Genomic DNA, 27,597 nt, shown 5'->3' on the forward strand with positions numbered 1-27,597 from the left:
CATGCAATTCCCCACTCTCTTCCACCTTCTATAATGTTTTAACAAAAGCGGGTGGAAGATGAGACCAGGTAGCATGATTATGCTATGGTCACTTTGTATTTGTGTGAATGGCTACATAATACAGTACAATGATTACAGACGACACAAAATCAGCACTCACTGGCTTGATTACATCACAGAATCTACTGTGCCTGCTGTATAAATTGCTTAGCATACCATACTACAAGTAAAACATGGTTATTATTAGTGAAGTAACTGATATAAACACTGATATACAGCATTAAAATTAATACTGCAGCATTGTGCAATGCAAGTCATGTAACCTACTTCCACAAAAAATTGACTTCAACTACTTAAAACTATGTACACCCATTAAAAACCCTTCATTCTCTGTTGCTAGTTAAATTATAAACGTAATTAGCATGTAGTGTCTTTTTAACAGGAAAACCATTAATGAATGAATTAGATGTGGAAATGACTTTATGGAAACTAGGTTCAAAACCAAACTCAATTATCTTGTTTCTTTTTATACAATTCAGAAATGGCTCGAGTGAAGTCCAAATTAGAACAAACCAGTGCAGCCTACAGACGCTCTCTAACAGAAAGTCAGACTCCAAAGAATGCTCCCCCCACTCTTCCGGTAGGAGTGAGTGAGGAACATGCTATCCCAGAGCAGGTGTTAGGAGCTTGTCATGACTCCTGGGACATCTTTAGGCGTCTGTGTGACTCCCACTGGACCGTTCATCATTTATACACATGGGAGATCCTACTCGGCTACATCATCACCTTCCAGATTCCAATCAGGGCAACTTAATTACATCCATCCATTCATCTTCAGATTCTTCCTGCCTGCAGTTTCCCTCTAGGCTGCACTGGGATTATCCTTGAACCTACAGAGATGTACAATGTTCTCCCAACCCAGTCATCAGCTCCTTTCCTCTGGCTCACATGTGCTCTATCCCCTTCATCTCACCCCAGACTCACTTAACTATGTTAAAAAAAATGGAAAAACAGTTTTGTATAGTGGTTAAGTGACATTATTGTTTAAATATCCATTTCAGAAGTCAGAAATTGTCCAAAAAAGGGAGAACAACTGATGTCTTCCGAAGCATGTAGCATTCTGTAGGCATTCTGCAACCAACTCCTCCAAGCCCTGTCTGAGATATTTCCATCCTTAAGTAGTCACATTATTTAGTAGCTATTCTAGCCCCTGTAAAAAGAGTTACAGGCAGTATAGCAATGTCTCTGGAAAGTCTTGTAATGTTATTTAAACACCATAAGACTGTCAGCTCATAAGAATGATTTATAAAGTGTCCACCTGCATGATACAGTGAAATTTTCTTCTAATAAAATCCATGCAACAAAACTGTTGACACAAATTGGCAGATGCTTGAGCACCTGATCATAGACTCTTTACAGAAAGGCAGCAAACATTGAAAAGCTGGATAACCTGGGAGAATTCATATGATGTGAATCACAGCTGCATCAAGCTCCATACCAGTGTCACTTCTGGAATTTAATACTATGACAGTTAGCTAATAGATAGCTAATTCAAAGGAAATTACACTTCTGAAACACCAAGATTTCACACTGATAATTTCAGACCATACTTTTTGTCTCTGTAAGGAACAGTCAGCCAAGTTCATGAAATCCAGTATTAAATACAGCATGCTTTTAGTTTTAAACTATCAAATAAATCACAATTCTATTGGTTAACTTCTCTTTTTTCACTCAATGCTAACAGTGCCAATTGGTGAATTGTAATCCTTAATGGAAACTCCCAACTTGTTGTTAGACCTAACTCTCCACTATTACCACTTTTTTTTAATACATTTCTGCTAAAATAAAATTGGGGTAACGAGCCAGGCCTCTAATATTCAATTGAGTTCATATTTGGGAAGGTATGTGAAATTCTTTCACTGCCTCTGAAGTGATACTGTTTGAAACAGAATTAACTGTTTTTGACCATTTATGTCCATCAAAATACACAAACATAAAAATTTAGATAGGTGCAAATGATTTAACAGTATGTGTGTACAAACAGTACAAATAGTTTAACTATTTGTGAAATTAAAAAAAAATTATAAAAAGGAAGAGAAAGCTATGCCAAGCATCAAAGTCAACTCATGCTGATAGCTTTAAATGTAAAAACAAAGTATGTTCCCAATGTAGTCTATTTAGTAGAGCTTGAAGAAGTGATCACAATACAACCTTTCTCTCAGGAAGCGGAAACATGGATGGCAGTGGCGACAGATGCATACAGATGACAATCCAGAAGCAGAGCATGTATTCAGCACAAGTAACACAATTTAAAACAGAAACGGCAAAACCCCATGCACTGTAGAGGCAAGAGGCAAGCTGCACGTTTCAGGCTCTGTTGCTTATCACTATGACCGGGTTTAATGCATCACGAAATGGGTCAGAATAGGAGAAGACAGGCACTGGGGATTACCTCAGTAGGTGTTGGAGAGAGCAACTGAGGTGACTGCAAACAGCAACACACAAAGTCACAAATTAGTGGTTAAAATTCATGCATGATGTTACTTGTGAGAACAACTGCTCTTAAAATATCAATATCCATGTATAACCCGATACCATTAAGAATAATACCTGTCAATTAAGCTAGGGGTATTTTCCTTTTTTTTTGCTTTTTAAACAAGATGATGAAGAGCAAGTTGTAAGCCCCTTCATATACAGCTTTTGCTGATTTTATTGCTATGAAACCCTGTGGTCAGGTCTGGCAAGTCCTGTACCAGAGAGAGCGCTGCTACTAGGAAAACTCACATTTAAAACAACTGCCTTAAAGACACAAGCCCTAGTTGAATCTGCCTTGAAGTTTCTCTAAAAACTGGATTAGAATTTTGTTGCTTGGGGCTCGATCTGTCTTAAGGAAAACAAAAACATCTGTACTATTTAATTTTTAATTAAATATTATGTAATTTGACAATTTGCTGTGCACTCATTTTCCTTTCAAAATTAAATGGTAAGTCTTGTTATTTGAGCATAAATCTACAGTAGTATCACTGAAACCACTGGAATTGCAGGTGTAGCTGGGATGCTGAAATTTGGAAGAGAGGCTACGTCGTTAACCCTGCCAATATCAAGGATATAAATATTTGGAGCTCCATGAAAATGCACGTTGGATTGAGTGTCACAGCCCAGACGCTCTTCTTGGTTTAAGCACCTAGAAACAGATGACTGACTCCCACTTTATTTTTTTTTAAGATATCACTGAGGTGTTGCCGACATGAATGCCCGCGTTGGCAGACCTACCTGAGCCACCTTTGAACTAGCGGCACTAATCTGGGGGAAGAGCAGATGCAGTACAAACCTGGGTGCAGGCTTTAAAATGTACTCAAGCGTGAAGGCAGAAATCTGGGTAGTCAAGCTGGTATCTTAATCATTACTGTTAACTAAGGTATCTAGCTGAAAGCTTGCTCAAATATATCTACATGCTAACAACGGCGGCTGCAGTGGACATACATTTCTGGGCCTCACTTGGAAGAAACCAAGCAAATAGCTGCCTTCGGGCAGAGCTCCGGGCTGCTGCTCTGAAGTGAGCAAAGGTATCTCTGGCAGCCCCACAGGAAAAAGTTCTGCTTTATGATGTGGTCTTTTTTATATTCTGTTAAGGAACACATCTTCTGAAAAGGGTAATGACCCCAGTTGTCCCAATAAACTCCTGCAGCAGGCTAACCACTGGGCTACGGAGTAAAAGCAGGGGACAGCAGCAGTACGCTCTTCACTGCGGTTTATTTTGGTTGGTTGGTTGGTGTTTTTAAAGCTGAGCTGCAGCTACCTTGTATCCCGTTCCTGAAATTGCGGTGCTGAGGCTTCCCAAGCGCATGGTCACGGCACCCCAGCAGAAGCGCGGGCCACCACGGCGCCGGGCGGTTTCAGCGCACCGCTGGGTGCTGGGGCTTGCTGCTGCCCCGGTGTCCGCGCCAGCCTTCGAGTGAGTGTGCGGAGCCGGATCACGCGCGGGGCCCTGGCGAAACTGCAGCCCGGGGGCCTGCGCGGCCCCACGGACACCCACGCCGGCACAGGCAAGGGAACGCTCCCGTCAGTGACAGCGCAGGCTTCTGCCGGTTAAGAGTGGTGGCGTAGCCGTGCCCTTGAGCACGCATGACCACTCGGCCTTCCCAGGATTTCGGCAGAAGGCTGCCCAGTACCTGCATCTCCGTCAAGTTGAGATGCAAATGGACAGGCAAGCGGGGGCACAAATATTACCCGCACCCAGGAATTTCGACGTAAAAAGCAAGCGCTAATACTACATAGGTTCAAGGCTAGGCAGCCGCTAAGTGGAGGCTTTCAGTTTTGTGAATTCAGAAACCTAAATACCATTTAAATCCTTTACCAGATACAATCTTAATTCTTTTACTATTCATTGTAACGGAGCTACTTTGGTTCAGCGCTGTACAGAGAGGATTTGGAAGCGAATCGGCAAGACCTGACCTATGTGCGGCCCTTCACGTGAGAGTAGCTCTGCAGATTGTAGTGGAATTGATTACGGGTAAAATGCATGAGTCGTTGCAGGACTGGGGCTATTATAAATCCTATGGCTGTTATTTAAAATAGTTATTTCTACTCCCTATTTACATCTATAGAGAACAAAGCAGACTTCCATTCTAGACAGTGTATATCTTACTAATATATCTAAAATATCTGACAGATTTTAATCTGAAAAAGTGTCTAGAACTATAAAAGAAATCAGAAATTGAAACAAAAGCTTAGGGAAGAAAGGCTAACTTGCACAACAGGTGTTATATTCAAGCATGTTTCACATAAAACAGAATTAGTATTGAATAAGATTATGTTAAACTAGATTTCATTAGCACAAACTGCATAACATCAGCTCTGCACATGAAAAGGGTGAAATGCAGGCATGACATGAGAATGAACTTCAAAAAGGGACAGTTGAAAGAAATTTGTGCATAGAGAAGTGATACCCTTGTTGTTTTACCAAAATAACATAGTACACTTAAAAAAAGCATGAAAGATATTTGGCTTGGTTTCTGATTTTTGCATTATAATTAGCAATGGTTCCTGTTTTTTACCACATGCATGTACAACTCCTCTCATAGAAAAACGTATTTTCATTACATGTCATCTGTTTAAAAAACGATCACAGAAAGCAATGCATCAATTTCCATGAACTAAAAGCGAAAGGTACACCACACTTGTTTGTTGAAAGGCTAAAATGCCTTGTGAATGAATGGATGACATGACTCAATTAAGTGAATTTGTGAAAGAATTTTTTTGAAATTATGCACATTTAAGAGTGTTCAGCAGCATGTTTAATAATCATAAAATTTCAAATTCACAGTAAAAAAAATACCCATGTTTCAGTACCTCCCCATAACTATGCCTGTCATCTGAAGAATAACTGATATATGGAGAATAGGAGATCATATCTGGGCGGTCAATGTTATAGATGGCTTTATTTTTAGGAAGAGCAGCCAAATCCCTGTAGTCAAGAATTTCATCTCCAAGCTTTGCCTAAGAAAAGGAGGAAAGAAAGCAGTGAGGATAAGAAAGAATATGATCAGGATGCAATCAGAAAAGGACAGTTATATGCTGGTAGAAAAGTCAATCATCATATTAATAAACCACCTCTTCTATTTGTGAGAATTTAAATATCTTATGTTTACAACACAATCCAAAATATTACTGTTGTTTTCTTTTTATATACTGGTGTTTTCTATTTTGTCACTCACATTTAGCTAATACAAATAGTGTAGTATTATTGTAGTTCCTTTGGTTATATCCTACTTACTGCTAGCTGTACAAAGAGACACATGGGAAAAATACTGCAGTCTTTTTCAGGCTAAATGCCCTTCATTTTAAAGTGGTTTTGGTGTGCAGGGTTCCCCTACCACAGGCTGTAGCGAATAATCAAAAATGTATTTCCAGCGTATACTGTCTAGATGCTGAAAAACATCATGCAGGTCTTTAATTCTTTCCATTCAGCTGAATCCCATGGCTTCACCTCCTTTTCTGACTATTTCTAAGTAGCCCTTAATTGCTGGTCATAAAACCAGCAGATGATGGATTTGTACCGTGGTGCATTAGTTCAGAAGATCACAGATCCTTTCATGAGAGTCACACAGCCAACAGAGGGAAGAGTGCTCTCCCGCACAGTTGTTTCCCTCCCTGTTCTTCTTGCTGCCCTTATTCCGAAAGACCAACTCTCAAACCACACGTTTTCACAGTTAGGATAATGATAATGTGCACTAAAAATGTATCCAGCATTACTGGCCTTGTAGATATCATGCCGAGTTAACGGGGAGAAACAGGCAGCAGAATTGTCTTATTCCCAGTTCAAGCTTTGCAGAATACTAAGTTCTTTCTTGGCAGCAAAACAGTGAATAGAGAGTAGTGAATCTCACCATTCTCTGAGAGTGTCAGTATTTTCTGCTGTAAAACTGTAATGTTCTCCACGTGCAAAAAAGAAAGTATCCAGGAGTAAAGCAATATTTGTGCAGTGCTTATATTTTTTCATAATATGAGATAAGTAAAGCTCAACAGACTTTCCAGGGAAGTGTTCTGACCTAGTGAAATACACAGCAGAACTTTTCATTTATCCCTTTTTCTAAAACAGTGTATGAATTTGTGTAAAAGTAATGCCAATTAGCAACATGGGAAGGAGGAAGATTCCTCCTAATCACTGAAGTGGGAACAAAGCTGCCATAACCATCACACATTCTCACCTAAAAAACTAATGAAAAAATGTGTTTTAATCAAATATCTGATTCTTTAAGATGACACAGCGATCTAAAAATCTCACCTTCCTTGCAGCTACTTTAGCTAAAGAGCAATGAAATAGCTCCCTAGTGGAAATAGCTCCTTCCCAGCATAGGCGCTGTGGCAGGCAGCCACAAATGCCTTTTGAGCAGCCAGTTGCCGCCTCTGACACAGGGACAGGCCATTCAAAGATCAGGAGAGTCTGTCTGTTGGGACTTTGGACAGTGTTGTAGCCTTCGCCAAGGAGGCTGTGATCATTTTTTAAGGTAACTAAGATTGTGGAAATTATGTTAGTGAACCCAAAGAAGCTCAGGGTTGAACTTCTATATGCAAGTGTGAATTAGTCATTTTAGCCCCTGTCTCTCCAGCTACATGGAATTCTTCAACCACAGACTTCAGAACTGCTAGCGGCAAAAGTTATCGATTTATATAATTCCTTTCAGTTTAAACATCCAAACATAGGCAAAATTGGATGAAAAATACACCTTCATTTCTAAACACTCCATTCAGCCTACATTATTTTTCATTTTATTTGTTTTACCTACTTTCAAATAGATGAGTGGTATTTAAATACTCTGGAGAAGACTCCAATTACAGCAAAGAGGCTTAAAATCATTTTGTCAATAATCCAGTGTTTGGGTTCTGTTAAAATCATGCTCTAAGTTTAGAATATCTGTTTCATTTGGAATATGTGATGTTACAATTGTATAATTGCAAATATGATCCTGTACAACAGTATATTGTGATTTCTATTCCTAGTATGAGGATATACAACACAGCTATGTGACCTAAACTAAACTTTCCAGTTAGATACATCTCTGTAGAGAGCTCCTAATTCTCTCTTGGTAAAATTTGGCTAAGTATAAAGAAAGACTTTTATTTAAGCCCCATTTAATAGCATAATGTAGGAATTAACTGTTTTTTAAGTGGTATTTAGGGCCTCTGAGGGGGTGTCTGCACTGCAGTGAATTCCAGGCTGGATACAATCCAGCCAGAACTGCAGCTAATGAAAAGATGCCCATTAACTTCAAAGGGCATTGGCTTGAGCCCCCTTCCAGTGCAAGAAGACACCAAAGTCTGATATCAGCAGAAGGAGAAAGAGAGAGGTATGGCTTTAGTAAACGGACTGTGTGAACCACATACAGGCTGAGTCAAAACATGCTTTCTTCAGCTTTCCCTAGCTGAGCACTAAAGCACAACCCAGAAACATGCCGCCTGTGAGACCACCACGTTGTTCCCAACATTTGTCCTGCTCTGATTTGACACCTTTGAAAGTACGAGTACCACGAATTCATGGTTCCTGCACTTTAGTTGTTTTCTCTATATTGTTTTGTCCAATATGACACTTTAAAGAGCTCCCCAGCTGTTAAGGTACAGTTTCACTGCTGGTTTAATAATCCAAATCCATGCTACTGCTGAAATGGCTGTCCTGTGTGCACCTTCCCTCTCCGCTGTTCCCACCTCTAGTATTACATTGACATTAAAGCCAGTTGGACAGCTGGATCTTTTTTTGCCTCTCTGGTTCGTTGGAGGTTTTCTCCTGGGTTATTTTCTAGCTGAATCTGGTCTCAAATCTGACTGATCATACTCCTGTGTACCCACTAGCACTAGCACCTAAGAGAAGGCAAGAACACATGGCTGGGAGGGACAGGACCACATGTGGGCAGGACCTTTCTTTCAGTGACAGCATGAATTTAGATTCAGCTACACCAATCATGAAAGTGCACCTGAGCTGAATCTGGAACACGTCTATATGTCTAACACTCCTATAATCAAAGACAGATGAAAAAGATAGCCGAAGAATCATGTTCATAATACAAAAGTCTAATAACATGTTTTTAATTCTCTTTCCTTTCCCCTTCCTGAAAGTTAAAATGGGATTTAATCAATCTCACAGCTTACTGACAATTAAGCAGTCATAGAAGAGACAGATATAGCAAGAACTCACACGCCTCTGGGGAATCTTTTTTCCTAATTGACTCATATTTGCTAGAGAACTTTATTCTTTCACAGTCCCAGCTGCCTCTAAAGAAGTATATTACAATAACAAACATTAGAATTGTGTGCTGATTTAATGATATCCTTTGAAAAAACAGAAAAAGAAAATGGAGTTTTGTCCTTGACTGTAAGCAGCCTGTGAAGCATATTTAAAGAAGTAATCACAAACATCAAGAAAAACAGAACGATTAGATAAATGCCACATAAATCTTAGAAGAATGCTCATGCTTATAAAAACATTAAAATGGCACGTGGCTGGAGAAATAGAGACCATCCGGCCAAAGAAAATGCTTACATGATAATAGTCTGTTAGCGCAATGACTTGTCTTCATAGTAGTTGTGGCAATGACCTTTTTTTACTGGGCATATGCCCCTGCCACCCACCAGCATGGACTTTTACTGGAAGGAGTACCTAGAAATACTGACGAGCATTTATTTAAGGGGCAGTTCCTACAGTTCTAGCTCAGGCTTACTCAGACAAAGAGTATATTGAGTTTAAAAGAAATTTTATTTGAAGAGAAAAAAGACAAATTTGACTCCAAGGCACTGTTCTGCTTGTCTCAGTGTAGTAAATAAAAGCCCTTAATCTTAGTATAACAACCCCTCCAGCAGTTTTCTCTGCGTATGGTACTGTTTGACGAGAACGACTTGCCTTCCTGAGGGATACCGGATAGGACAAAGAGAATAGTCATGGCAATACTGAAGCACTCAAAGAGACATTTGCATGGAGCATGTCATATCTGTGGATATTTTTTACCTATTCAGGTTATGACCTTAAGAATTTACCCATGAGCATTATCTACAGCAAGTACTCTAAGTGAGATATACCTGGTATTGAAAATATATTAAACAACAGTTTTTATCATATTTGTTCAGTTATTTAAAAGTCTCTCTCTGACCTTCCCAGAGCTAGCATTTCTTAGACCAGAAACAAGGGTCCTCTGAAGTTAGGGGCTGAAATTTGTCCAGGCCTGAATCCTGTAATTACAGACATGAGTGTTTTCATAAGCAACCAAATGCAGACTCAGGGGCTAGATTTAGACAAGGAGCGTTCAAATCTAAGCCTGTAATCTACCTGTGGGCTGCACTGTTTACTTAAACTTTTCTTTTTAGAAAACATTGTAGTATTCTGTATGCTTTGGTGTAAACCAGCTATAGTGGTAAGTGGTAAGTGCTAGACTACAAAAAATCAGGAGAAACTGCCAATGTCTTATTATGTTCAAAGCAGTATTCAAACATTTAAAATGCAAGATTCCATTTTAGAGGAACCATCAACTACAATGGTTTGGAGATGCTAAATTTCCATATAACATGCTGAACTGTAGGAGGAAGCATGAGTTTTTTCCCCATCTCAGAGAATGAATTTCACAGTGGAATACTTACATAGATCACACGGCTTGGGGAACCCGATGTACTTGAAGCAGGTACAGAAATAATACTCTCAGAGGAAGTCCTAGTTTCCTACAGCAGGAGAAGAGAAACAGAAAAAAAAATGCGAAAGAATAGAAAAAGAAATGAGAAAAAAGAGGAAAAGAGAAAGAAAAGAGAAAAAAATAAAATGTATCTGTTGCATCAAAAATATTATACAAGACGTTTCATTTAATGTAATGTTTACCACTCAAAACTGGCATATTACAGCAAGCTCAAAACATAAATACATATCAAAGACTGTAGTCAATAAAATTCACATTTTGTAAATGGAAAAAAGATTTTATGCATTACTTTCTTTTCCCCTCCCTGCAGAGTGAAACGGGCTGCGCTAACAGCACAGCCTTGGGGATTAGTAGTGACAGTTTAGGTTACAGCAGCTCTGAATCTGGGGTCACAGGATGGTATGGTGGCAACATGTTTACTCTGTGGTTATGATGTCAAACCTATCTATTCTGCTTCTGGGATGTCTCATGGCACTGTGTCACTCACTCTTAGCAAACAGCATGCAGAACATCCTCAATAAATCATATAGATACCAAGGAGGTTAGCTTTTCCCTCTCTCATTGTAAGAGTACTTGATTAATTTTAATGCTCAGCTGTTTTTGCTCTGTTTTCAATCATTCTGGCATTCAGAGTGACAGAATTTTATTGCTTTCTTTTGGTAGGTTCCTTTATGGTGAAAAACATAATTACTTTTAAATAGCAAAAAAGGGCTGCAAGACACAATGGTATTAACCACATGTGAACAGACCTGACATTTGTAATTGAAGTTTAAAGAAATTTTACTTTGAAATCACTTTTTTTATACTCTCTTTTATTCAGATATGCTAGCTCATCATAAAATATTCTTTTCCATCTATGGAAAAATCTGTCCTTGGCTGCAAACAAGCACATATTTTGCTATGCGTTCACAGTCACAGAAGTCATTTACTGTCTCACTAAAGGCAGGCACTTCTCACTGGGAGGCTACAATTGTTCAAATCCTTAAAAGGATTTTAGCATTACCAAGCTGTCAGCTCAAGGTAGCATCTTGCCTACTACTTCAGTCTTGAAATACTTGCTAGCTATTAGAAGCAATATGTGAATATAGCTCATCTCAGAGGTGTCTGTATGAGGGCATTAACATAATCTGAAAAAAGACCCATATTTCATCACCTATTGATGAAGAACTTTAAAATGAATGTTTAACATGGGAATCCTTTACCAAACAGAGACTGAATGGTAGCTTTATATTTTAGTATTTACAGAGACAGTTATTATGTTAATTGTACTTGTTAAATGTTTTCACAGGGAATGGAAAACGCTAATTTAGAAACAGCAAGGAAGAATGGCTGAAAGTAAAAATTCTGAAAGTCAGAGAAAAAAATAATTATTCTTCATCACAATACTGTACTGTGTTAGCAGAAGGATCAAACTCAGTGATCACAACAATCCTTTCACCAACCTTCATTAATGCAAATAGTCCTGTGGACTTCTGTGGGACAAGTATCCAATATAAGGGAATAGCCCAATTTTCTTTAGCTTTTTTTTCCCCCTACAGTCACTGTCTTATCACAACTTTTTCCCCTTCCACTCCAGCTCCAAAGTTTTGGACTGTGCTGCCACTTATTCCTTCTGCCTTTAACATCTATTTCAATCACACACTGTGCATTTATCTATATAGAGAGATATAAAACTTTTGGAACCAATACTCTGCAAAAGATTGACCAGCAAATTGCTCAGTCAGTACATCCGATTTTCAATTTTACTAGATACATTGAAAAGTCTGCTACTACCCTCTTTAAAGCAGCATCCTTCTCATTTCTTTCACTAATGAGAGTAAAGACCAAAAAAAAGAAGAGAGGAAAACCCCAAAGAAAATTAAAAAAGAGCTAGACTTGGAAAAATGCTTTGAGCTCCATTCTGGTTTTGTTACTCAGGCAAAGCTGCCCCTGACTTTCAGATACAGCTGTCTTCCTCTCTGCTTGGAAGGGGCAGGCTCCCAGTGGCTCGGGAGAGATTTGTCATAAATGAGTCAGCCTTTAAACAACATTTTCCACAGACGCTTTCTGCGCCTTTGTGGGGAAAAGGCAGTCAGTATGAACGCAGCACAACAGTTTCCACCGTCCTTCTTTGAAGGAGGAAAAAAAAAATTACTACATTTTCAGTAAAATACATGGGGTTTTAGCCTTGCAATTTCAGTTACTCAGCCAGAGTAAAATCCTCAGGAAGCCTGAAATGCTGCATAATATTATTAGACTGAATCAACAGCACTTATTAAACCAAAGTATTTTGACAATTTTAAATACACTTATTCTTTTTTATACTGAAACACCGCTTACTTGATATTCAGAGCTTGCCATAACGCATATCAGAACAATCACTTCCCAAGCACATGGGTACAAAAAATATAGCCAACGTCCTCCAGGGTAAAGCCTAAAAAAAGGTTTTTTTTTCAACACTGCAATTTAGTCAAAGTTGCACTTGCTATCACGCCAGATTTGTAAACACTCTTTTTATAGCTGCGGCCTGCTGTTCTGACTTGTCCCGTGGGACCTGAGTACAACCCTTGATAAATCAAACCAAAGCTTCTTCAAACAAGGATACCACTTGGAGCATCAGAAAAGAGCAGAACTGAAAAGCCTCACGCTTGGCCTCTGCATTAAATGAGATAGTTGTATCTCAGTCCCACCACTTCAGAGAGATCAATTCCCCAGCGACAGATTAATTCTTCATTTCCTAGGGGCAGCTTATTCATCCACTAACCCTGTAATCATTAAAGTTGCCAGAACTCCTTCCTCTCCCCTTGCACGCAGACAGACGCACAAATCATCCAATTTAAGGATGTACTTAAAGTCAGAGATTAAATTAAGGTGGGGATGGCTTGCCAACATTTTAAAAACAAATAATAAAAAAGACAGTCTAAGGAGAGACTTCAGTAAAAAACAAATAAAGTGAAAGTCCTCTGATCTTTCAAGAGCAGGGCCACATAAAAGGAGAAGAGGTCGTGCACTGATCACGTCATAATCAAGCAGAAGTTAAAAATTAACTTTTTTTCCTCTGTGACAGCTTATTCATATAACTCTTAGACCAGGATGCTCCTTAAGTCATAGCTTTAATCACTAAGTAAAACGCGGAACATAAAGTGTTCCATTAACCTACTAGATTTCTGTCATTTTAAATTTAAAATGATGGCAGGGAAAAAATTTCAAATCCTTTCTCCACAGCCCCCCCCCCCAAAAAAGGGATAGAGAATAATAAGACAATGGAAAAAAACTGGATAAAAATAAGGTATTTTTACCTTGTTTTTTTCTTCAGCCTTGGCAGCCTGTCTACAAACTGGATGCCAGATGGATGTACCTGAAAATTAAATTCAGAGTTCTGGTTAATTCAGTTCCCTAATAATTGGCTTTTATAGGATGCAGCACACTGACTGATTTCACTGGAGTCAGGATTTCATGGATACTTTCCAAGTTAAAAATGACAGTTTCTCAACATCAGTAAGCCTGGTCCCACATATTTTAAGGGCTAGGTGCATGTCAGAAAGCTACATGGACTTCAGTATGTGAAATAAACCTCAAAACCTAAGTCCTGGGAAACATTAAAAGTGACCTCTGGAGGTCCTTAACTCCAATGCCCTGCTCAGAGCAGGTCCCATCAGAGCAGGTGACCACGTCCTGGTAGTACCAAGTATCCCCAAGGATGGAGATCCCACAACCTCTCTGGGCAACCTGCTTTGGTGTTTGAGCACCCTTCTGGTAAAGTTTTTCTTCCTTATATCTAGTCAGAATTTCCCATGCTCTTATTCTCCGTATTCTTGTAATGCTTTGGACCAGGTCATCCTAGCTAGCACACTGTGATGGAATGGAAGACAGTTAAGTCATTTAACGCTAGCTGAAAATCCAATCTTTTTTCTGAATCATTCACTGTACCAGTCTTGTACTATCCACCTGCTTGTCCAATGCAAATTAAATATTTAAGAACTGCATTATTTCAAGAAAAGACATACCCTAGAGAAAACAGGAAATACGTATAGAATGAACCAAGTCTATGCTGCAAATACGTACTGAATAGATGCTTATGGTACAGTAAATGTGATTTCAACTCCAGAGATATAAGTAAATGTAAGTGTGAGAAAGAAACTTAATAGTTTTGTACCAGTCACAAAGAAAAAAATCCTTTAGAAGTTGAATACAAATGTTCAATACTCAGACGGAAGTGGAATGTGCGTAACTATGAAAAATGAGACTTATCTGTTCATTTTAACAGTAAGAGAAACCTTTATGTTTATCCCAGTCTGATCTGGGATAAGACATGAGCTCAAGCATTTCTCCACATAGTTGAACAATTTCAGTGCAGAGCAACTTCTGCATGACTAAATGGGAAGCTGAGAACTTTTGTGTTATGAATATTTAATGTTTTCACTGGGTGGAGAGCACCAAGAAGATTTATAGGAAATGCTTTGTTTTCACAGCAGTTTGATAGTTTTCTTCACCAGTGGATTTTGGAAAGGAGATAGAAACAGAAAGTCTATTTACCAGAAGACAGATGGAGATCATTAGATTTTATTTCACAAAAATAACTGAGATGAACCCAGACCCACGCAGTAAAAGATAATCTGTAAGTACAGACTGGACAAATTACATCTACTAAGTCACTGAATTTTTTAGGGGACTAAACTAGCAAAAAATGGCTTTACGGCACCTTTAAATTCAATGCTAATTCATGTTCAGATTGTGAGTGGGTCTGAGCTCTCCCATTTGAACCAACTGCCACATAAGCTGATGTAAAGCTTCCCACCGGTTTTAAACAGTATTTAGTTGGCTTTTTTGAATGACTACTTCTATATGTGGTCATGCAGAACTGTCTGGAAAACTTTTTCATACAGAAGAAAAAGTGTCATTGCACCCAATTGTCACCTGTTGTACAACCACTGAAGACTTGTTTTCTAGTAATGAACATGCAACACGTAAAGGTACTATGCACTAGCTTACTAAGAAGTGGAAGAAGAACAAGTTATAAAACCCTGAAATTTGACATTTTTAATTGTCTAAAATGTCTGGTCGGGCAGTCCAAACACCTAACCACAGATCTTTCAAGAAGATAACACTGGTTTCTGATGGCAGCTGCTCTTCATGTGAAGACAAAAAATGCACGATAGTAAGTTGGTATGAGTGTATCCCTGCAGCAGAAAGTAAAGCGAATACATGGATCCAAAATTAACAGGATCTGAGCATACTTTATGACTATTTGAACTAAAAATCAGCACAAAACCCAACAAATATCCATCTTTATAATGAATTGAACTTAACAGAAGATTCACTGCAACCCAGTTTTGGAGGTTTAAAAATCTAGAAACAAATTTGTAGTTCAATATCTTTTTTTAAAGCACTGATTTTCTGTGGGATTTCAGTACTGCTACACTACTTGGCAATTAGAAGAACCACAGCATTTTCTGGCTCCTGAGGGAGAATCCATGAGTGGAGACAAGGATCATTATGTCCTTTAATGAGATAGTTCTTGTTGTAAACCAAACTGACAATAAAATTGTCATTTTAAATAATACACTAAATTATAATTAGATCTTACTGAGACCACCGTTGTGTTTTAAATAAAGCCTAACTCTCTCTGCTTAAAGAATGAATTCAACGCACTATTTTAGAAAACTGTGGACAATTGCAAAAGTTATAATACAGATCTGGGCAAACATCTGATTTTAGGATAATACACCAACCTTGCAGAGAGACTCCTACTGAGTCTCTCTTTACTGTCTTGCTTTGAAAACACACCGTCAGTCAAAGGGGGAGTAAAAGCCTTCATTTTCTCTGGTGACTGACCCTATATTTAACTGTGTATACATCTTTTTTCTTTGATCAATTTAGTACAGCTAAAATTTGCTACATAAGAAATACATATTTTAGCTCATATCTGCACTAAATAATGTTTTTTCTCTTTGAATGAATTACACAGGGAATCTTTCTCTATAACCACTGAAATTCCCTGACAAGAAATACTTAATTTCTACTGTGCAAGATTATGGCTGCATAACATATAGACAGACTGTCTGGTAAGGACTTCAGCTTCCTGGCATCCTCTTTACCATGAGAGTCATTAGAGATGACTGAGGGGAATTCAGGCAAGGTGCTGCAGATTTCCTCTGGGCACCCAAGTGGGAAATGGGTCCAGCATCAGTCTCAGAGGTGCAACAGCTGCTACAGGAAACCTACTATCCCACACCTGTTAGTTTTCATCTGGACAATTTATCACTGCAGAAAAACACATTTTTTAGTAAATGGAAAATTTTATCATCTTCACTGTTAACTACTTCCACCTGAAGGAAATAACTTCTACCATTGATTCTTTCTTCCCATGATTCATACTTGCTATTGGATTTAAACAGGGAGGGAATTAATAATGAATTAGAAGCATCAAGGAGTTTTTTGGTTTTGCTTTTCCTTAGCTTACATATTCCTTCACTTTGTTTGTTTGTTATGAAATATGTCCAGAATGGCTCAGCCATGCTAGCAGGCACAGGCAAGAGGGCAATGCTGCTGAGCGTAACTTGTTTGTTTTTTTTACCTTGAAGATACATTTCTTCTCCTTCTGCAAACATCTGACTGCACCTGACACATCGTGCGCAAGTTGGGTGATAATGCTTTTCTCCTGCCTGTTTGGGGAAAAAAAATACAGATAATTAAGCTTAATGATCAATTTAGCAGATTTAGCATGAGAAATTTTCTTTCATTCTCTAGAATATGATTAATTAGAGTAAATTAGTTAATGCCAATTAGTTCAATAACTGACTAAAACCACAATGCTTATTTTGATTTTAGACACTTCACTTTTTAAAATGAAATTATGGTCTTGCCCGCAAAAAAAAAGTTAGTGAGCAATAGGTAAATCTGTGAATTTACAGAGTAGAAACTATTTCATATAGTGAGCACTGTTTTGCCAGTAAGCAATCATAATGTGCACCAAGTGCAAGGTAGCTTAGGACAGGGAAGTTGGGATGTCATGACCCTGAGCATGGATTCACAACTCACTGCATGCTCCTCAGGATCTCGCTATACAGACACTCTTAATGCACAGCAAGAACCAACCATCTTGTGCAAGGAATGATCTTCCCCACTTTGAAAGTGAAGTGTCTTGCAGGTGATGTGTGCTAAAGGGCTTCCAGGAGGTATCTGTGTGGTGTGGCTATAGCACTGTAAATTCAGATCTCACATTATCGATACTATGCACTAACTTCCTCATAAAAACAAACCAGTAGCTTTAGCAATGGCTCTGGCTCGTAATTTAATAGCACCCTTTTCATAGATTGGAATGAGAACAGGACTAAGCTCTAAATTTGCTCAAACAGGTTAGTAAATCATCAATTTTTATGAATTTAGATTTCTAGGTACCTTATATCCCTATTAATTTCAAGTGTTTTGCCATTGACTTCAGTGTGTTTTTCAAGAAGAGAAATCTACCAGATATTAAGGAGTAAGGACTTTTTTATGTCAGAAAATTAATGTGCAACATGGAAAAAGTGAATTTGACCTTAAACTAATATAAGGAAAAAAAGTCAAGATTCTTGCAGCAAGGGATTTATGCAGGAGTCATGCAACAAACTTTTCAGTAGCTTGGCCAAAATCCAATTCTGTGGCTAACTGTGGGCAAACTTGTTAGCTCTGGTTCCCACTGGCAAGGACAGCAGCACCGCAAGTCAGTGTTGGCTTGAACCAGACAAAAATAGCATCCAGAGACCTATGGAACAGCTGAATTTTGGCATCTCCTTCCTCATCTTCAACCCCACATTTTTCCGTGCCAGACAGAATGGCCTATGGTTTTAGGCTTAAAGTCAACGCCACATCCATTATGAACAAAAACCTGCAGACCAAGTATCCCTAAAGCTGTCTGATCCCAGCAGAAGTCCTGCTGGAGTTAAAAATCAGCATACTTATGTAGAACAACCTGTTTACCCAGAGGAGGCTGAAAGGGCTGTTAGGATATTGTATAATTTTAACAAATTATTATCAAGTATTGCCACATCATTTTAATTCACTGACCTGTGTAGTAACCAGTATCTAATTACTAGATGTAAAATGACAGAGAGAGATCTCTTTTTATAACTTAGATATACTTAGAACAGAAAAATCAGAGTAAAAAGGTGTAGCAATCCTTTTGCTCTACCACTCACACTAATTTCAACAGATTTTTCAGGATTACCTCTGAATTAAAATAGGACATATTCTAATTTTTCAAATAACTCTAAGTGCTGATGGTGTTTTTTGTTTCCCCCTTTTCTCAGTTTATATTGTAGCCTTCTAACTGAAGCAGGGATGACAAGACATGGCAGATTCTTTAACCCTTGAAGTATTTAAAACAGATCACACTGTCTTTCTAAATGAGAGGTGACAGTTGAATCTCAGGTTATGGGCTTGATGCAGGAATTAACTAATATTATTCTCTAATATGGTTATACAATTTGATTAGATAGTCATGAATTATATTTAAACCATGGGACCTGGGACCATGGGACCTGGTAGTGTTAAATCTGAATATGCACCATAACCTCACCTGGGTACACATTAAGGTGGCTTTCATCTGTACCCATTTCTCCTCTCTCTTCAGACTATTTCAGAGGCTTCACCTCAGAGGTGAACAATCAGTTTCCAGCAGAACCCAGGAATTTTATAAGCTTTGGGCAGCAACTATTTAATGTTTTCAATTTAGCTGTAATGATGGCCTTGTTATTTTTTCTTTTCTTAGTTATATTGACGTGAGGGAGTTAAATGCAGCAAACAAATTCCTAACCATATGGTTACTTCTTCTTTGCACAGTTTGAAAGCTTAGTTTGACAGATTGTTGTCTCAGTGTTGCTTGTTTAATAAAATATCAACACACATACAGCACGGAAGAGGCAACATCCATCCCTGACAGATCTCTCACTGTTTCATGGAGCAGACTGCAAGAACCCCTCTCAATAGCCTACATTTGCTTTAAGACTGCACCTGGACTTTGTGCCTAGGCATCTTGATGTGAGGATAATATTCTTACAAAGGTCAATTTGAAGATACATTTTCAACTAATGTTTTATTCAAATCTGAACAGCAAAGAGTGTCCTTGGTAACACAGTACACTACCAACATTTTAATTTCCCTTCAAATGACTGTACCAGCTTTCCATAATTGCTGAGTCAAAGTCTTGGTGTATAATTTCAAGACTGAGTCAAAACGGACCTTAAAACTCTGAGACAGACCGTTCTGAATCACTTCATTCCTTTAGCTACGAAGGACTGCTTGCAGAGGTAACACTCTTCTGTGCAGCAGGCAGGACTTTCTGGGTCTGGTCAAAGCGCAGAACGGTCTCCCACAGGAGCCAAGAACCACTGAAAACTGCAGCACTTTCTGCTCTAAGCATGAGGTGCACTTCAGTGTTGCTATCTGTAATACAGCACATAGGAAAGTATACCCACACTTACTAAAAAAGGGACAAGAAGCTCTGCAGCAGTGTACATAAATTGCCTTTTTTCTCATTCCCCATACATTCAGGGTTGAAGTAGATAGAAGAAAGAATGAACCTGGCATGACAAACATTAATCACACCACTTAATGCACAGTTTGAAGAGAGTAAGGGGAGCACTACTAGAGCCTGTACAGAACACAGAACAGTATAAACACTCAACGCTGGCCAAAACAGAATAATTCGTACTGGGAGGAATAACCTGAACTACTTAAAGCAGGGTTCTGCATTTACTGTCAGCACTCATGATATTACATTATTGTAAACAGCTCAGTGAAAACCTCTGCTCAATCTCTGGCAGTGGCTGAAATAACCAACAAAGCAGTAGAATATACAGAAGATGATACATCTAATAATTCTGAAGCCATTACCATTGATGGTCTGGCCTGTCATGCGGTTGCTAGGAGTGCAATTGATGTCACTTTTCACTGCAGCTAATGAGTGACAACTGCTGGTGCATTGAAACAAGAGGGACTGAACCAGCATGGTCTAGAGCTCAAAGCATGAGCTAAAGCCCTGGGAAGAAGACTCAAGATTTCTGATGACAATGTCACCAGTGGATTATAAGCACATCAAATCTCACTGCATTATCCACTTAGTAAAGTGGTTAGTAAAAGGAAGAGAAAAAGCAAACACAATCATTTAATGTGTTAAATAATTAACAGAGACATGGTGGGATAGCTCGCATGACTGGAGTGCTGTCATGGACGGCTATGTGCTTTTTAGGAAAGACAGGCCAGGAAAGTGAGGTGGTGGAGTTGCTCTTTATGTGAGAGAGCAACTGGAATGTATTGAGCTGTGCCTAGGGGTGGATGAAGAGCTAGTCGAGAGCTTATGGGTAAGGATTAAAGGGCACGCTAGCATGGGTGACACTGTGGTGGGTGTTTACTACAGGCCACCTGATCAGGAAGAGGAAGTGGATGAGGCCTTCTACAGACAGCTGGAAGTAGCCTCACGATCCCAGGCCCTGGTTCTCATGGGGGACTTCAACCACCCTGATATCTGCTGGAAAGACAACACAGCTAGGCACAAACAGTCCTGGAGGTTCCTGCAGAGCATTGGTGACAACTTCTTGACCCAGGTGGTGGAGGAGCCAACAAGGAGAGGTGTGCTGCTGGACCTCGTACTAACAAACAAAGAAGGACTGGTGGAAGATGTGAAGGTCGGGGGCTGCCTTGGCTGCAGTGACCATGAGATGGTGGAGTTCAGGATCCTGCGAGGAGGAAGCAGGGCACCAAGTAGGATCGCAACCCTGGAGTTCAGGAGAGCAAACTTTGGCCTCTTCAGGGACCTACTTGGAGGAATCCCATGGGTTAGGGCCCTAGAAGGAAGGGGCGTTCAAGAGAGCTGGTTAATCTTCAAACATCACTTCCTCCAGGCTCAAGAGCGGTGCATCCCTATGAGTAGGAAGTCAAGCAAAGGAGGCAGGAGACCTGCATGGATGAGCAAGGAGCTCCTGGCAAAACTCAAGCAGAAGAAGGAAGTCTACAGAAAGTGGAAGGGGGACAGGCCACTTGGGAAGAATATAGGAACGTTGTCAGAGTATGCAGGGATGCGACGAGGAAGGCTAAGGCCCGTTTGGAATTAAATCTGGCAAGAGATGTCAAGGACAACAAGAAGGGCTTCTTCAAATACCTCAGTAGCAAGAGGAAGAGTAGGGAAAATGTGGGCCCTTTGCTGAGTGGGGTGGGTGCCCTGGTGACGAAGGATGCAGAGAAGGCAGAGTTCCTGAATGCCTTCTTTGCTTCAGTCTTTACTGCTCAGGCCAGCCCTCAGGAACCCCAGACCCTGGAGGCAAGAGAGAAAGTCTGGAGGAAGGAGGACTTTCCCTTGGTGGAGGAGGAGTGGGTTAGAGATCATTTAAGCAAACTTGACACCCACAAGTCCATGGGCCCCGATGGGATGCACCCACGAGTGCATATCTTCCTGGGGTGCATCAGGAAGAGTGTTGCCAGCAGGTCGAGGGAGGTGATTCTCCCCCTCTACTCAGCCCTGGTGAGGCCCCATCTGGAGTACTGCATCCAGTTCTGGGCTCCCCAGTACAAGAGGGATGTGGCACTACTGGAGCAAGTGCAGCAAAGGGCTACAAAGATGATTAGGGGACTGGAGCATCTCTCTTATGAGGAAAGGCTGAGAGAGCTGGGCCTGTTTAGCCTGGAGAGGAGAAGGCTGAGAGGGGATCTCATCAACATGTACAAGTATCTGAAGGGAGGGTGTCGAGAGGATGGGACCAGACTCTTTTCAGTGGTGCCCAGCGACAGGACGCGAGGCAACGGATGGGGGGATGACAGAGCACTGGAACAGGTTGCCCAGAGAGGTTGTGGCATCTCCTTCTCTGGAGATATTCAAAACGCACCTGGATGCAATCCTGTGCAATGTGCTCTAGGTGACCCTGCTTGAGCAGGGAGGTTGGACTAGATGATCTCCAGAGGTCCCTTCCTACCTCAGTGATTCTGTGATTCTGTAATTTCATAACTATTTGTTTGCTTTCCTGAGAATGAGGAGTTTTCAGTAAACTTTTTCCTTTAACAGAAATATAACTCAGGATCAATACAAAATGAACAGTGGTAACTGACATCTTTTACTGCTGGGAGTAAAGAGTTCATGGAAGTGAGAAAAAAATCCAAACTTGTGCAACGATTCCATCACATCGAAGCACATTTTATATTTTAATGGACAAAACACAACACAGGTTGCTGTAACAGTGTATTAATACCAGTGAATCTTATCTATCGAGGTCAGTCCAAATCCTGCTGTCCTCATACTTTGAAATCTCCAAATGAAGTCCTGTCTGCTTCCTATCCTGAATAAAGATAATGGAAGTTAGCCTACAAAGTACTCGACCTGCTGTTTTGCCAGGGCATAGTGCAGTTGCACAACCCAGAAGCAAAGTCAGGGAAAGACTGGTTTAAAGCATTCTTAACTAAAAGTTTTTCATATGAAACAAATTTTCAGGAGAGTTGGGTCATCACCTGACAACCACCTCTTCAGTAAAAGTGAAACAGAACAAAGCACAAAATGACCAACACTCAGTAAGCCTTTGCATCAAGCTGCTTTTCACCCTGAAATGAAGAAGGACCAAAGCTTCTATGAAGGACATAAGACTGCTGTTATCTCTTTAAGTTTAAGGAGTTGCTATTTGTATGGGGGGGGGGGAGACAATACTCAGGTACTACAGAGATGGGCAGAAGTTTAAAACTTTAATTGGACAATAAATTATTCTCTTTTCTTGACTTTGTCTCCATTTCCTTAATAATTTCCATTCATGTGGACTGTATTTTTTTCAATAGGGCACTGAGACTTCTCCAGGTGCACTTTATAATTCAGCTAATAGTAGAAACATTATTTCATTTAAAATCAGGGAGTGGGCAAGTGTATCTCAGAATGATAGAATAATTCATGTTGGAAAGGACCACAGGAGGTCATCTAATCCAATCTGTTACTCAAAGCAAGGCTGACACTGAACTCAGACCAGGCTGTTCAGGGCTTTGTCTAGTCGGGTCTTGAAAACCTCCAAGGATGGAGACTGCACAACCTCTCTGGGCAGCCTGCTGCAATGCTTAATTATCCTCATAGTGATTTTTTTTTTTCATTTTATCCAGTTAGAACTGTCCCTGTTTCAATTTATGATAGTTGTCTCTTTTTCTCCCACCATGAACCTCAGCAAGGAGCCTGTTTCCAGGTTCTCGATGACCTCCTGGCAGGTATGGGAAAGCTGCAGAAACGGTTCCCCTGAAGCTGTCCCTTCTCCAGGCTGAACAAGTCCAGCTCCCTCAGCCTCTCCTCACAGGACATGTGCTCCAGCCCCCAACCATCTTGGTGGCCCTCTGCTGAACTTGCTGCAGTTATGGATGTCTTTCTTGTGCTGGGGCCCAAAACTGGATGTGGTGTTTGGATGTGGTCTAACGAGCGCTAAATAATCATTTCCTATTTCACAACCTATGGGCTGTACTCCTGTTGAGACAGCCCTGTACACTGCCTTCATTGCTGCCAGGGCATACTGTCCTCTCATGTTTAATTGACTGTCAACCACGACCCCAGATATCCCACATCCATTTCCAAGCACTGATAAATGAACACAAGACACACTGAAATAAATCAAGATGTGCTTTATATACGTCATATTAAAACAGAATATCAAATCAAGATATAACTCCTTGGAAAATTAATCCTCTACTGCTTTTCACCTACATCTATGGATTCATACGAGTGGAACTGGGGAGACAAAGAGCACCTTAACCTGAGTAAGGAAAATTCATTATCTATCATTTTAAATTCAGCATTGAGGAGTATGTACCTTCACTGAGAAATTTTTGGAATATGCAAATCAAAAAAGGTAGAAAACCACTGAACTCCTTTAAATGATATTTAATTTGTCATGTTTATACTTCATCATTCATTTCTAAAATGAATGCTTTTACCAGGGTATTACATTATTATGTGAATGAACTGTTCTTCCTTACGGTGTTGAAATGTATGGAAAACAAATAATGAAATAGAGATATAAAAACGGAACTCCAGATTTTTATTTTTAAGAAGTTCAATAAAGTTTTTGAATGAGATTTAGCACTTCAGCTTTTCGGATGCAATCAGTCAGTGCACTGATTTATGGAGACAAATTCACAATTTCTGTAAGTAAATGCAGCCCACTGACTCTGGCTGAACTAGGGTTCTAGCTCCTGCTCCCAGAGCTAGATTAGTTATTATCCAGTAACTGTGTGACCTAACAGCACAGAACTGGCCCAGGAAGTCTTCCTACCCGAGTATTCTACCTAACTCAGATGAAATCAGGGGTTCTTGCTTGTTCCCCATCTGGTCATATAACCCTCCCATTCTTGGCCACAGCTTCACAGAATCACAGAATCACAGAATGGTTGCGGTTGGAAGGGACCTCTGGAGATCATCTAGTCCAACCTCCCTGCTCAAGCAGGGTCACCCAGAGCACACTGTACAGGACCCTGTCCAGACAGCTTTTGAATATCTCCAGAGAAGGAAACTCCACTACCTCTCTGGGTAACCTGTTCCAGTGCTCTGTCACCCTCACAGTAAAGAAGTTTTTCCTCATGTTCAGATGGAATTTCCCGTGTTTCAGTTTGTTCCCATTGCCTCTCGTCCTATCGCTGGGCACCACTGAAAAGAGTCTGGACCCATCCCCTTGACACCCTCCCTTCAGATACTTATACACACTGATTCAACATGGGGTTGTGGGATGTGGGTTCAGTCCTAACGACTGAATAAAATCATGGGTCCGGGCATTCACCTTTCTGGGTGAATGCTCTAATCCCTGGAGCAGGACGCAGAAGGTGCATAGTGCAGCACCATCAAGTGTTGTTCAACAGCCGCACTTACAACTCTGCCATTGCATCGACACTACGGCACATTATGTGGACTATGCTGGTTCCATGAACTGGACTTTACCCAGTATTTTCAAATAAGGGAGATGATGCTCAGAAAATCAGATAACTGTTGCTGCTTGGAGTAGAAGACTGTGCTGAGTTACTAGCTTTAAGTGTAACTACATGCAATCCCCATTCACATTTACAGCAAGGCCAGAACTTTGCATATGCTACAGAAGAACTGGAAGGATTACTCAGGAATAGCTGTACACAATAATGGTTAGTAAACAGCTGTCATGTCATCTACTGGGCCTGAAGGGACAGGCAACATTATTGAGGCAGAGGTAGTCAGCAAAATACCTATTTACTATGTTATCTAACAGTGCTGAGGAGAGAAAAGTGTGAGAGAGGAGACAAAGAGAGAATAACGTGAAGGATAGCTCTTTCTAAATCTCTTAGTCACAGTGGGCCTGACTCGCCACTGAGTCATTTCAGCAGTGTGCCAGGGCAAACGAACTGTTTTCAATGGGGTTTACACCAGTGTAAAAGTAGTGCAATGCTGTGAATCAATCCTTCTTGTCGACTTCTCCTTACTGGATTCATTTGTCATCCCACCAGACGCCAAGAAAGAGTCATTTGAAATGTTCAACACATGCACCTGCAGCATTACTTACAGCTTTAGCTGTCTCACATGTACAGTTATTTCGTATTGTCTTAGTTCTGGCTCATCCCCCTGTACTTTGCAGAGCCTTGAGACTTCCCACCCACATTTGAGTCATTTTTACTGCCTCCCACACACTCTTTATTCTTCCAGGTATAAAGTGCAGAATTGAATGTACCAGTGGGGACATTTATCTCAGAATGATAGTAACTTACTATATACTGGACTCTCAAAAGGAGAATTTTCTAATGCTTGGGAGAGAAATACAAAGATAATAAAAAAATCCTAAAGGGACTAATTAAGAAAAGAAAGATTCAAAAAAATCGGGACTGTTATAACTCCAATTTCATTCTGTAACATCTGCAAACAAGTTCTGACTCACAGGAGCAAATTCAGCCCTGCTGCAGGCAGACAAAAGCTGAGAAAGACTAATAGTACTTCTTCTGCTGAATCTGGTATATGGTCCTGTAAACCAAAATGATTTGACATACCTAAAATCACTAATTTTGCACTCAGTCATCTTTGTTATGTAATGAGTGAGCTGCCCCTTTTGTCTTCTACTCAGCTTTGCAAATTTTTCTTGTCACCCACTAAGACTTAAGAGGCTTCTGTTTTCCATTTGCTAAACAACCTCCTTCATTTCTTTTCAACTTTCCTCTCCCACTCCTTAAAACCCACTTATGGGCCAACACAAGCTGCAGCTGGCTCTCACTTTTGCCATCCCTTGATCAGGGAGAGGGAGTGAAGAAGGAGAAAGGTGACTTGGCCTCAATTTTGCAGCTGTGGATTTAGCCCACCCATTTTAGACAGGAAGAATGAAATGGCAGCCAACATTGTACAGTCCTGGAGAGGCAGTATTATCACATTATCACACATATTATCAAATGGAAGCCAGCACAGCCAGAAGTACAGCTAACCTGATGCCTCATTCAGGGCGCTTTGCTGCTTCACTGCTCTTTTCACGTTGGTTGCAGTGACCCAGGCTGCAAGCATCTGGGGGCAGAAGCTGTCTCTCATTATGTGTCTGAATAAAGGCTGATATTTTGGAACTCCAAATTTTAGGTCCCAAACTAGGATCTGAAATGCTACTACCACATGCATAATTGACTTTAACAGTACTTCCTGACAGTAGAAAGTTGCTAGTTGCAGATTCATCAACACTTTTCATGATCGAAGTACAATTCAAAAGCTCTTAATTTGAGGTGAAAAACAAATTTAAAGAAACATAAAAAATGCTGAAGGTTGGCAGGGGAAAAATCTTCAAGATACAAGAAATGAGTCACCTAGCTTGCTTTCCTGCTAATAACAGACAACAGTTGTCACGTGGGTCAGAATATGTTGGAGATACTTTATCAACAAAGCCAATTGTCGTTAAGTATACTTAGGAGTGCTAGACAAAGCTGAGTGCTAGGCCACTGTCATGGTTACTGGAGAGAGCTAGAGGGAGGCTGCTGTGTTGTTGGCTGGATCGTGGTTGTGTTATAGGGCACTGCAGAGCAGCAGTCTGGCTGCCTTCAGTGTGCCCAAGGCATAAAGCAGGAGACAAACAAAAATCAAAGAAATTATGCAAAGTATAATGATGAGGAACCAAAAACATCCCAAAAGTGCAAAATTTTACATCGTCAGTATATTCAAATGCTGGCAAATAGTACTACATCACATGAGAAGTGAATGCATCACCACAGCAACACATTGCTTAGAAAGGCTCTCTAATGGGCATGCTGTATGCAGTTTGTACCTGAAGTTCAAATGGTACAAGGTGACTACTGAGATCACTGTTTTGATGCAAAACTATCTTAATTGATTAATAATGCTACATTTTTGCATAGTGAGAAGCAGTAGACATCATTCACCTGTCTTCCAGGCTCAAGAATCTAACTATGTTCCAAGTCCCTCTAACACACACAAACCCACACAGACACAAGTGCCAAGCAACGATAT

General features: G+C 40.1%; 1 protein-coding gene across 5 annotated transcripts in view; it reads right to left on the bottom strand.

The window, feature by feature from the left end:
- ABLIM2 (actin binding LIM protein family member 2) overlaps positions 1 to 27,597 on the bottom strand; it is a 163,639-nt gene that overhangs the window by 50,279 nt on the left and 85,763 nt on the right. For all 5 annotated transcript variants that reach the window (XM_067297186.1, XM_067297184.1, XM_067297183.1 and 2 more), the window contains exons 7-9: positions 16,732 to 16,819; positions 13,454 to 13,512; positions 10,126 to 10,203 (exon numbers count right to left, since the gene is read on the bottom strand). In XM_067297186.1, coding sequence (XP_067153287.1) covers positions 10,126 to 10,203; positions 13,454 to 13,512; positions 16,732 to 16,819 — 225 coding nt within the window. The remainder of the gene's footprint in view (positions 1 to 10,125; positions 10,204 to 13,453; positions 13,513 to 16,731; positions 16,820 to 27,597) is intronic.

This window comes from Apteryx mantelli, chromosome 5 (genome assembly GCF_036417845.1).
Source record: "Apteryx mantelli isolate bAptMan1 chromosome 5, bAptMan1.hap1, whole genome shotgun sequence".
Taxonomy (NCBI): Eukaryota; Metazoa; Chordata; class Aves; order Apterygiformes; family Apterygidae; genus Apteryx; species Apteryx mantelli.